The 12,361-nt window shown below is 38.6% G+C and overlaps 1 protein-coding gene across 1 annotated transcript in view; it reads left to right on the top strand.

The window, feature by feature from the left end:
- Window positions 1–12,361, top strand: part of Dnajc6 (DnaJ heat shock protein family (Hsp40) member C6) — a 96,920-nt gene that overhangs the window by 67,864 nt on the left and 16,695 nt on the right. Inside the window, 4 exon segments of the mRNA XM_047519719.1 lie at window positions 594–1,028; window positions 3,331–3,465; window positions 7,411–7,479; window positions 9,519–9,638. Of these exon segments, the coding sequence (XP_047375675.1) occupies window positions 594–1,028; window positions 3,331–3,465; window positions 7,411–7,479; window positions 9,519–9,638 (759 nt within the window).

Here is a 12,361-nt window from a genome sequence, read left to right as displayed (position 1 = left end):
GAGGCAGGAGAATTGAAAGTTTGAGACCAGCCTAGGCAATGAATAAGACCCTGTCTCAAAATAAAATAGAGCTTTTCTGAGAGGTTCAGATAAAAGAGTGTGCATGTGGTGGTGTTGCTCAGTGATAGAAGAATGTTCCTAGGTTCACAGTAAAAATCATCATCATCATCATCATCAACATTTAGATACCACTTGCTGTTGATCTGAGCACTTTATAATATCATCTCACATAATTTTCACAGTAGCCTGTGAGTGTGGTACTATTTATTGCCCTATTGTGTTGAGGAGGAAACAAAGAGAAGGCCATACTCACGGAACCAGTGAGTAGTGGAGCTGGGGTTCAATCCCAGGATGCCTGGCTCCTGAGTTCCTGCTCTATAGCCTAATACTGCCCTGCCTCTCTGATGCTCAGCTGTGGTAGGAGAATATAATATAAAATGTTCGAGTCTTCCATTGGTATGGATCCCAAAGCACTATTTGCTCAAAGCTGAATCCTTCTCCCTGGAATGATGTACAAATAATGGAACAAACCCCAACAGCATCGTGGTCAGTAACTAACTCTCTTTTCTTTTTGATTCACTGGTCTTCCTTAGATCAGAAATCAGAGAAATCGTTTTGTGAGGAGGACCATGCTGCGCTAGTGAATCAGGAGAGTGAGCAATCCGATGATGAACTTCTGACGCTCTCCAGTCCGCATGGCAATGCCAATGGTGACAAGCATCATGGTGCCAAGAAGCCCAGCAAAAAGCAGCAGGAGCCAGCTGCCCCACCACCTCCTGAGGAGGTGGACCTTCTGGGCCTAGAAGGGTCCGACGTGAGTAAGAACTTCTCTCCACCGGCGGCGCCTCCCTCCAATTCTGAACTACTGAGTGACCTGTTTGGGGGTGGAGGTGCAGCTGGTCCCGCCCAGGCTGGACAGTCAGGGGTGGAAGATGTGTTTCACCCTAGCGGACCTGCATCCACCCAGTCAACACCACGCCGTTCCGCCACCTCCACCTCTGCATCGCCAACCCTACGAGTGGGGGAAGGTAAGTTTTTCTAATTGCTCTGCACTGCTGAGATTTGAATTATAACTTTCAGGCCAGGAAGGCAGAATCGAACTGTCTTAATAAGCTGGACTTTTCCAATTCCCTGAAAGTTCCTTAGAAGTCTATATTTAGTTCTTCATTAAATGGAGAATATGAGAGAAAATAGAAATACTGTTCGTTTGGTAGGTTTTCTTTTGTCAGGATTACAGGCCTGAGAGGCTTTAGTTACTTCTTTTTGAGATGTAGATGGATAAATGGTATAAAAATAACAGCTAATATTTGTGGCATTCTTACCATTTGCCAGATATAGAATATAGCACTAAACATGATTGAGTTCTTATAAAAACCCAATAGAGATATGATATCATTATCCCCATTTTATAGTTGAATTAATAGTGTAAGTTCATATAGCTGGTAATTGATGAGGTCAGGGTTCAAAACTTGGCCTTTCACTCCAGAACTTTCCTTCAGATTTCCTGCAATGCCTTCCTGGAATTGTAGTCTTCTGAAAATACTTTGACTATGCAGAGAAGTGTTTGGTTATCTCAAAATTTGCTCAGGGGACTAAATTTTGAGCTTTCATCTATGGTGTTCAGCATTTTACTTTGCGTTATAGAGAATGCCTCTACCCTAAGGTGATAGATATTAAACGTTCCGAGTAATGGTGAGATTTTAGCATCTTCCAATGGTTGGTTTCAAACCCAGATATAGAGGGATTAGCCCAATGAACTCTCATGGTTACACTAAAAATTTTGGTGTTCTCATTTTATAGAAAGGATAAGGTTTTGTGGATAAAAAGAGGTAAAGGATATACTTCATGTGACAAAGTCCTGGAAACTGTCAGTACTTTGCTGCCCCCTGAGGCTCATCTGAGGTCCAGCAGATGTCAGGAGAGCATTGTGTGAAAGAAACCATAACTGTAATCTTATTAAGCTATGTGTCCTACCTGCATTATGGAAGTGGGGTTGGTTTGTTAAGTGGTTTGATTCTTGTCTGTTCCTAGAATGGGTTAATCCCTCTCTAGGAAGCAGCCATTAGCTCAGTGTTTACAGATTAGGAAGTGACATCTCACTCAGGGGAGCTGAAGGGGATTTTGTGCATTGTCCAGTAAGGACAAATTAAGGGCCAATTAACTCCATGCATCTCAGCGATTTTCATCCCATTCATTTCATGACAGTGAAGAATGTGAGATGCTTTTGGGAAATTCCTGAGAATTGGAGTCAGAAGAATTGAACATGAGTTCCAGTCGTATTATTCTCTTGACCTTGGGCAAGAAACTGGGTTTTCTGAGCTGCAGTTTCATTGTCTATAGAATGAATGTGATGCCACTTCTATCTGCCAGGGTGACATTGAGGATCAGCTGAGGTCAATGAAAGACAGTGTAAACTCTCAGAAAGGATGGAGTCTTGGTTCTTGCAGCATTATTGTCATTAACTCTGTCTTCCCACTTTCTTTCTGGTCTTTTCATCATTCACAAACTTTTCCTTGCTTCACTGAATCTGCATCTGGTTTGTTGAAAAGCTATCTTTTGGAAATGTTTGTGTTCCATAGGACCCAAGACTTGACGAGAGTTCATTTTTCTTCACTACTCTCATTTTAGCTTTTAAGTGAGCCGAAGACCATTTAAAAAGAAAACTGAATGAAACTATTTGTCATGATTTCCTACTTTTTATCTTTTTTAAAAAAATATTTTCTAGTTGTCCATGGACCTTTATTTTACTTACTTACGTGTGGTGCTGAGAATCTAACCCAGTGTGGCGTCCCACATGCCAGGCAAGCGCTCTACCACTGAGCGGCAACCCCAGCCCTTCCACTGTTTATCTTAATAGCAAAGGCTGTACTTATTGATAATTCACTTAACATGGGCATTCAACACAAGCATAGTTTCTTCATTGAACCCCCCAGAGGTCTGCGCATGGATTTGGTGCCCATTGATTCATCTGTCAGTCTTGTCTTCTCAGGTTCTCTGTAACCTTGATTGACTTATCCACCTTATGAAGATTTTCAAAAGTCAAGGGAGCTTCAGTTACAGTTTTTATGGTTTATCCAGCAGATAAGTGCAGACACCTCCTTGATCTACAAAAGGTGGGCTTATTGTGTGGTCAGAAATCCTTTGGGTCCATTGTTAGCCATGCAGGAAGTTTCAAGGATAGAATGGGCCTGGGAGCAGGCCAGGAGGCACCCATCATCCTGATTCCTCAAGTATTTGGCCTAGGGCCAGGCAATAGTAACAACTGTTCAATATTTATAGAATAGTTGAACTTATAGGACAAAGCAATATATTTCCCCCATTGTTTTCTAGGTGCCACCTTTGACCCATTTGGAGCACCTTCCAAACCATCAGGTCCAGATTTGCTGGGTTCTTTTCTGAGCACATCCAATGCCTCCAGTGACCCCTTTCTTCAACCCACCAGAAGCCCTTCACCTACAGTGCATGGTAAGAAAGTATCCTGTATTGTGTTTAGTGGAACATAGTTTTCTGCAAGACATCACCAAGTGCTCAGAAATAAAACTGTCCTTTTTGTGTGTGAGGGGGAGCTTCATAATGTATCTCTCTTTTGGAAATTAAAAATTCACATGAACATATTAAAATCTCTGGGCTATCTTATAAAAGAGAAGCCTGCTTTTGTTCTACTTAACTTTTCTAAAACTTACTTGACTGAAAAATTCCTTTTCATGTGAGAGGTATGTACACAAAAGCATAAGACACCATTGATTGTAGTGTATATCATTATTTTATGTACCAATAGAAAAAGAGGAAAAAAAAACTGCCATTATTAATTGATTGGAAGATGTGTCTTGCTTGGAGAAATCTTCGAAGTGTGGAAAAAGAGCAGATTTCAATTAATAAAACATGGAGTTAGCATTTCATGTAATTAGTATTGTACAAAATAAAGCTTGGGATATACCTCCCTTACTTATTCAAGCTACACGTGGCTGCAGAGCTCTTGCAATATGACTAGTCTGATTTGAGACATGCTTTAAATATAAGATATATACTAGATTTCAAAACTTCACATATAACATTAATATCTTGTTAATATTTTTTATATTGATCACTTATTAAAATAATATATGGGTTATATTGTTAAATAAAATATATTTTAAAAATTAATATGACTGATACCTTTTTACTTTTTTAAATGTAACTACCAGAAAATTTATAAGTACAAATTGATCCACAATATTTTTCTATTTAGGTTGTATGGAAAAAATAGCAATCATAATCATGTGTAAGTGCAGCAGAAATATACTACTGAGGTTATACAGATTAAAACTGGAGCTCTTGGGCTGGGGATGTAGCTCAGTTGGTAGAGTGCTTGCCTTGCATGCACAAGGCCCTGGGTTCAATCCCCAGCACTACAAAAACAAACAAACAAAACTGGAACTCTTCAGTTAAGGGCATATGGCTTTAAGCCAAAATGGTGCTTTCTCCTGATGTTGAATATCATTGGCTTCAATCTAAGGTCAGTGTATTATTGAAGGTACCTTAAATATTACCTGGGTAATGCAGTCCAGTTATGAGTTTGATTTTGTGGAAGCCATGCAAATGCAAAAGGAAGATGAGTTATGCAGCATTGGTCAAATTGTAACTTGACCAAAAAAAAAATTCATGTAGGAACAACTTATATAGGTTATTTCCAACAGTTATTCTTCCCCCCTGCACTGGGGATTAAACCTCGGAACATTGTACCTATGAACTATGTTCCCCAGCCCTTTTTAATTTTTATTTTGAGACAAGGTCTCATTAAGTCACCCATGCTGGCCTTGAACTTACAGTCTTCCTGCCTCAGCCTCCTGCGTTCCAACTGGTCTTTACTCTCAAATTATTTGAAATGGGTCCATGGGACAATACACAAAAAATTTACTTCTCACCCATGAATTGAACCCTCTTAAGAGAGTCTTCTCCATGCTTGTATAATTATATCAAAATGGATTCTGCTGTCATGGATAACTATAAAGAACCAATGAAATAAAATCAAATAAAAAGAGTCTCCTGATAGTTGAATACCTGTGGAAGGAAACATGTAGGTTAAAGTTGTTATTTTTGTTTACTCATTTTCAACGTAAGTCGAATCATAGTGGTGCTCACAATGATCCCCTATTTCACTCAACATGAGAGACAAAGTTGTTGCAGTGGCCTATGTAGACCCTGTATGGCCTAACTCCTCATTTCCAATTTTCTCCCCCTTGCTCTCCTTTCCAACCCTATTAGCCTCTTTGCTGTAGCACCAGTTCTCCCCTCTGCCTCATCTCTAGGGAGATGTCTTCTCCCTAGACATCTGCGTGGCTGACTTTGTCACCTTCTTTGAGTCTTTGCTCAATGTTACCCGCTCGGTGGGGTCTACTCTGCTTATTTCAAATTGCAGCCTATTGTCTGTCCTGCTCTACATTTTCTTTTCCATTGTACTTATTAACTTCCAATATATGGAATCATTTACTTAAGTGTTATGTGTATTTTTTGTTCTTTCCTTACTAGAATGTGATTTCCACAATGGCAGGAATTTTTATTTTTGTTCTTGAATGTGTCCCTACTTCCTGGCAAGAATTACTGGCACACAGTAGGTGCCATCTTTCTAATATGTAATTATTAAATGAACTAACTCAAAGTTTGTCCTATCAAAGTTTCCTAGATGCATGTGCTGATGTGTGTTTGAAGTTACTGTTTTGCTGGGAGTACTTCTTTTCATGCCCCATGGATGTGGGTGCTCATACTTCAGCATGGAAAATAGGATCTAGTTCTGCTTTTTGTGAGCTGGGTAGACCCAGCCTAGGTCAGCTAACATTCCTTTATTTTGCAGCCATGTTTCTCATTTTGGTCTGTTATGCCACTGGGGGAGGAGAATTTTTCATTGTCCTTTTTGGGAAAGCAATTATCATTCCACTCTTAGTGAGTCAGTTACATCATCTTCATGTGGGATAGCACATAGGTAAGACTCTGATGTCCTGTGGGGAGGTCAGATCACCCACCTCCAAATCCTTGGGGTGCTTCTCCCAAGTTTCTGTAAGCCATCACCAGTCTCTTCTGAAAAAACCAAGAGATACTATCTTTGAGTCCAACAGCTATCCTAGAGAATAATCACTAGGGACATGGTGTGGGAAGCACAAGTAAATAACTAACCATAAGGAAAGGCAAAATAGAGATTTAATTATTAGGTAATTATTATTATTTTTTGCTTGCATATTCCTATCTCTGGCTGATTTTAAGTTTCTCAGGGATAGGAAAGGTGTCTTTTAGGTCTCCAGTTCCTGGTATTGGGTCTTGTATATGGTAGGTGATCATAAGGGATTTGTGGGTTTGATTATTAATAAGTTTGATGTTCTATTGCCTCATCATAAGGATGTAAGACTAAGATCAGAGTTTAAGGGAAATGAGACAGCAAATTTGTCTAATTTCCATTTCAGATGTCATGGGTTACCATTGTGGGAAAAGAAGGAAGGAACAGAAAGGAAAGAGTCATTATTGCTGATAATATTGTGTGCTTTTTTTTTAATATTTTTTTTTAGTTGTCAACGAACATTTTTTATATATTTATTTATATGTGGTGCTGAGAATCAAACCCAGTGCCTCACACATGCTAGGCAAGGGCTTTACCACTGAGCCACAATCCCAGCCCTTATTGTGTGCTTTTTAGTGTACAGATGGGAAGATACTTTGTGTTTGCATTTTACTCACTCATTTTTATGGGCAAAGCTTAATGGTACCTTAGAAAGAAATTTTTTCCTACAGCAGAACATTTTTTCTTTTCAATTCTATGTTTGGATCTTTGAGAAGGGTCAGAATTATCTATTTTGAAGCTGTAATAGTTTTCTGTTGAGTGACAAGAGACACATCCCCATTACCAGCATAGTGGGTGGTATCCAGTCATTGTCTAATACACGCTCTGAATGACTCATAATTCTCAGTTCATATCACAACAAGGGAGAAAGTGGAATTTCAGTTCTAAGTGGATCATGCTTCAGTACCCTTGTTAATGCTAAGCTAAGGTAAATTGAGTGTAAGAATTTCCCCCCAATTTTCTTATTGCCCACTGTGTTAAGTATAGAGGTGGGACACACAAAGATGAAAGAGAGAATTCCTGCTTTTGAGGGACTGAAGACAGACACACACAAGTATAATCCCAAGTGGGACAACACAAAGGTGAAACAAAGGTGGTGCCAAGAAGGAGCAGAGACAAATGGCTCATGTGAGCAGCCATGGATTTAGGCAGAAAAGGCCAAGTGCTGCAGAGTGTGGAGACAGCTCAGGAGAAGAAGTGAGTGTTGGGATCTTAAGGAGCTAGGCAGTCTCTGCTAAAGAGATGGCTTCGTCCTGTGTGAACTCAGAAAAGTGACTTCAGAGGGATCTTGTTCTCATTCTTTTTCTTCTCCCCATTTGCAGCTTCTAGCACCCCTGCTGTGAACATTCAGCCAGATGTCTCTGGAGGTTGGGACTGGCATGCTAAACCAGGTAAATGCCATCTGGTTCTTTTTTTGTACACATTGAACCAATGGCTAATTGCATGCGTAATTCTTCACCCAAGATGAAGTGAATACCTACCGGGGGTTATAGCCCACCTGTGCCCACCTATGTAGTTTGTGTTCATCATCCCTAAAGATGACATGATGACGTGACTCTCATCTGCTGAATATCTGTCTTGACAGTAGAATCGGACAGATCTGATGCATGTCTAACTTTACCACTTACAAACTCTTGAATTTTTTGATAAACCGGACTCAGTTTTCTTATCTGCAAAATGCAGATAATAATTTTTATCTCACACAGTTATGTAAGTTTAAGTGAAATAACATAAATGTTTTTACTGAATAAATAAGAATATTCCTTTCTCACAAAGTACTTGTTTTGGGGTTGGATCTGTTTGTAATATATAAGATCTCTTTCTCATGGCTACTCTGACACTAACTGAGCTGAGAACTGTCCGTGTTCTCTGTCACTGAGTTCCTAACACTCTGTGCACATACACACACACACACACACACACACAATGTACTTGCCACAACTTTATGAGGCAGTTGCTATTTCCTTTTGTTTTCATTGTGGTTTTAAAAAACACATAAAAACATAAAAAACCTACCTGTCCTACAATTTCCAAGCATACAGTCAACACATGCATATTGTTGTACAATAGACCCAGAAACCCCTGCTAATCAGGCATAACTAAAACTCCACACCCACCAAACAACAACTTCCTATCTCTTACTCTCCTCCGCCCCAGGTAAGAATCGCTTATAATCCTACTTTCTGTGCCTATGAGTTTGACTACTTTAGCTACCTTACATAAGTGGAATCTTATAGCATTTTTCTTTCTGTGACTGGGTTATTTCACTTCACATAATATCTCAGATTCATCCATGTTGTACATTACAACATTTATTTCTTTTTAAAACTGAATAATATTCCACTTGACACATATGCCACATTTTCTGTCTTTCACTGTCAATAGACACGTCGGTTGCTTCCACCTCTTGGCTGTTGTGAACAGTGCTGCCATGAACATGGGTGTGCATGTGTCTCTTGGAGGTCCTGCTTTTAATTCCTTAGACATATATCCAAAGTCAGGATTACTGGATCATGTGGTAGTTCTACTTCACAAATTTTGAGGAACCCTCATACCATTTTCCACAGAGGCTGCACCATTTTACATTCCTACTGATAGTGCACAAGGGTTCTAGTTTTTTCACACCCTCCCCAGCACTTGCTATTTTCTGTTATTTTGGTAATGGCCATCCTAACAAGTGTGAGGTCATAGCTCATCATCATTTTGATTTGCATTTCCCTAATAATTAGAGATGTTGAAAATCTTTTTATATGCTTGTAGCCATTTATAAATTTTCTTTGGAGAAATGTCTGTTCAAGTTCTTTGACTATTTTTCAACCATGTTAATTATTAATATGTTGTTAAGTTATAGAAGCTCTTTACATATTCTGGATATTAACCTCTTTTATCAGATATATAAGTTGGTGAATACTTTCTCCCATTCCTTGGTTTGCCTTTTCACTCTGTTGCTGTGCAGAAGTTTTCAAGTTCAATGTAAGACCATATGTCTGCTTTTTGCTTTTATTGCCTGTGATTTTGATTTTATAGTATTTGCTTTTTTTAAAAAAAACAGTAAAATATTGAAATCAAAAATGCTAAGCAAGATGCCCAAGGTAACTTAGGTAAGAAGAAGCAGAGCCAGAATTCACATCCAGGCCTGACTCCAAATCCCATAATAAAGAATGAAGTCAGGCAACATGAGAGGGAAACAATGGAAATGATAGTTAATGTGTGTGGTCAGGAAAGAGCATGTACCTATTTTGTGCCTTGTCCTTACTCCAGTCACCATTTACCCAAGTCAGAGAAATAGGGTCTAGAAACTCCTGACACATTTCCAAACCCTGTCCTAATTTAGGTTAGAGACAAATAACCAGTTGTTCTAAAATTCTGAATTTTAGAATTCAGTCTTTGAGAACTAACTGATTTTCAAATGATCTTATTTCCTTTATAGGAGGTTTTGGAATGGGAAGCAAATCAGCTGCCACCAGCCCAACAGGATCCTCGCATGGCACGCCTACCCATCAAAACAAGCCCCAGACTCTGGATCCTTTTGCTGACCTTGGGACATTAGGTACAAGCATAGTAGATTAAAACATAAATGACAATTGAGGCTAACAAGCCTCAAATACAAATCTTGGCATCACAAACTGTCATTGCTACCTAGGACCTAAAACAGTATATACTTAAGTTATATTCTGAAGGTTGTAATTGACTTTTTAAAAAAAAAAGCACTAAATATTGGGCTGGAAATAATTTCTATTAATTCATTTTTCTACTGCCTGATCTTGGATTTGTAGCATGAATGTAGTTAGAACTTCCAGGAGCATATGACACTAGGGTTTGGCTATAACAAAGGTAATGTGTAGGGAAATGGTCAGAGATGAGGGTGGTCAGGTGAATTTGTATCACATGACGCCAGCCTTGCAGAAGCCTTACTGTGGTGTTACCTGTGAGGGCCTCACACTATTAGTCTTCTTCCTCCCCTTAACCACACACTCTCTGGTCAATTTGTAAAATTCTACACAAAAAATTTACTCTCTTGGTCATATTTCATGTTTTTCACCATAACTTAATAGAAGATACAGGACAGGTGTTCTTAGAGCAAGTGAGTTTGGGAAACACTGGGTTCAATGGATTTTGATTACTGCAAAACTTTTGAGAGTCAGTGTTCGTGTTGATACTGTTCCATGGGATATGACAGCAAAACTCTATTTTACCAAGAATCCTGTGTTCAAGGAGTGGTTCATTGAAGTACATGATCTAAAACCCATTCTTCTTCTTTTTTCCTTCCTCCTCTGGGGCAGTCCAGGGTGGTTAAGTCAGCACTGAGTGACCCTGACACAAAGGTTTGCTTTGGCTATGTTAATAGTCCATGTTCTCAGAAAGTCTTCCTGAGATATTCAGAGCCAAATCATCTATGGGCAGTGTGAGCAAGGTTGCCATTTTTGCTAGTAATTGTGTCAGAATCCCAACTTTGCATTTGTATTCTTTAGACTTATTTGTTTCTTTTTAAGAAATCTTGAAATTATTTTGTATGGTCATCCTCCCTTCTTTGTATCTTAATGTAAATTTCAAATTTTTATGTAATAACATTAGGTGAACTTCTACTTAAAATACCACTGACTTCAATTTTTATAGCTTTATTCATCATCAAATATTTACTATGTGCTTTCTCTATGCTAGCTAGTACTGTTTTAATAAAAATCAGCCAAACAACAACAACAACAACAACAACACAACAAAAACAGAACAAAACTCCTGCCTTCCTCAAGCTTATATTCTGAAAGGGAAAACAAACAATAAGTGAATAAGTATACAATACAATGTCAAGTCATAAAAATAATAATAATAAGCTGAGTGTGGTGGTACATGCTTATAATCCTGGTGACTCAGGAGTCTGAGGTAGGAGGATTGTAAGTTTGAGGCCATCCTGGGTAACTTAATGAGACCCTGTCTCAAAATAGAAAAAAAAAAATAAGGACTAGTGTATAACTCAGTGGTAAAGCACTTGTAGGTTCAATACCTAGTACCAAAAAAGAAAAAAAGACTGTTAATATTTATTGAGGGTTTTACTATGAAACAGGTACCATTTTAATGTTTTACATATATCATTTCATTTGAAGTAGGAACTATTAGGTGTTACTCAACTTTTCGTCACTGTGACCAAAATCCCTGAAAAGAACAACCTAGAGGAAGAAAAGTTTATTTTGGCTCATGGTTTCAGAGGTTCAGTCTATGGTGGATGGACTCCATCGCTGTGGGCCCAAGGTGAGGCAAAGCATCATGGTGGAAGAGTATGGTGGAGGAGCGCTGCTCCCTTCAGGGCCACCAGGAAGCACAGAGAGAAAAAAGGGCCGTATTTCCAGTGGTTTTCACCATAAGTTAATAGTGTTTATAGGAAAAATATTTTGTGAGCAATCCACAGGGAAGATAAACCCTTCCAGGGCACATCTCCAGTGACCTACCTCCTCTAGCCACACAGTTACTGGTCAGTCCATTCAAATTAGGATGGACTAATTATATTATGGTTATCATAATCTAATCATCTCACCTCTGAATATTCCTGAATTAACACTGGAGCTTTTGGGGGATGCTTCGTATCCAAACCATAACATATTATAATCCTCATTTTATAGATATAGAAACTGGGGCATAAAAGTCCACATAACATGCCCAAGTCACAGGCTTTGACACCAAGATGTCTATCTCTGGAACTTACACTCATATTCCCATGCTAAGTACTATGGAAAAAGAAATAAGAAAATGACAAAGGATCACATAAGGAAAGGAAGGAGGCAGTAAATGATGGATGGACTGGAGTGTTATTTTAGATAGTAGGTAGTTAAGAAAGGCCTCTCTGAAGAGGTGATCTTTATAGGAAGTTCTTTTTTAAAAATCCAGTGTTACAACTTGCATTTAGTTGTCATGTCTTTTTAGATTCCTTTAGTCTTAAAACATTCCTTAGCTTTACTCTATCTTTTATGATATTGATATTTGACACATTCAGACTGATGGAGAAAGTCTCAGTTTGGGTTTGATCTTAATTTTTGGATCAGATGATGTCTGCCACATTTCTTCACTGTGAAATTATCAGTTTCCTTTTGTAACTGGTAGGTAGCCTGGGAGAAATATTTTGAGATAATTCTATTTGAGAATATACCATTTTCTATTTGACTTTTACCCAATAGTTTTAGCATTTGTTTTAATCATCTTTTTTGCCTCTGTGACTAAAAGACCCCACAAGAACAATTTTAAAGGAAAGAAAAGTTTATTTGGCATTCACAATTTCAGAGG

Source organism: Sciurus carolinensis, chromosome 1, assembly GCF_902686445.1.
Source record: "Sciurus carolinensis chromosome 1, mSciCar1.2, whole genome shotgun sequence".
Lineage (NCBI taxonomy): Eukaryota > Metazoa > Chordata > Mammalia > Rodentia > Sciuridae > Sciurus > Sciurus carolinensis.
This window is presented reverse-complemented; position numbering and strand designations above follow the sequence as displayed.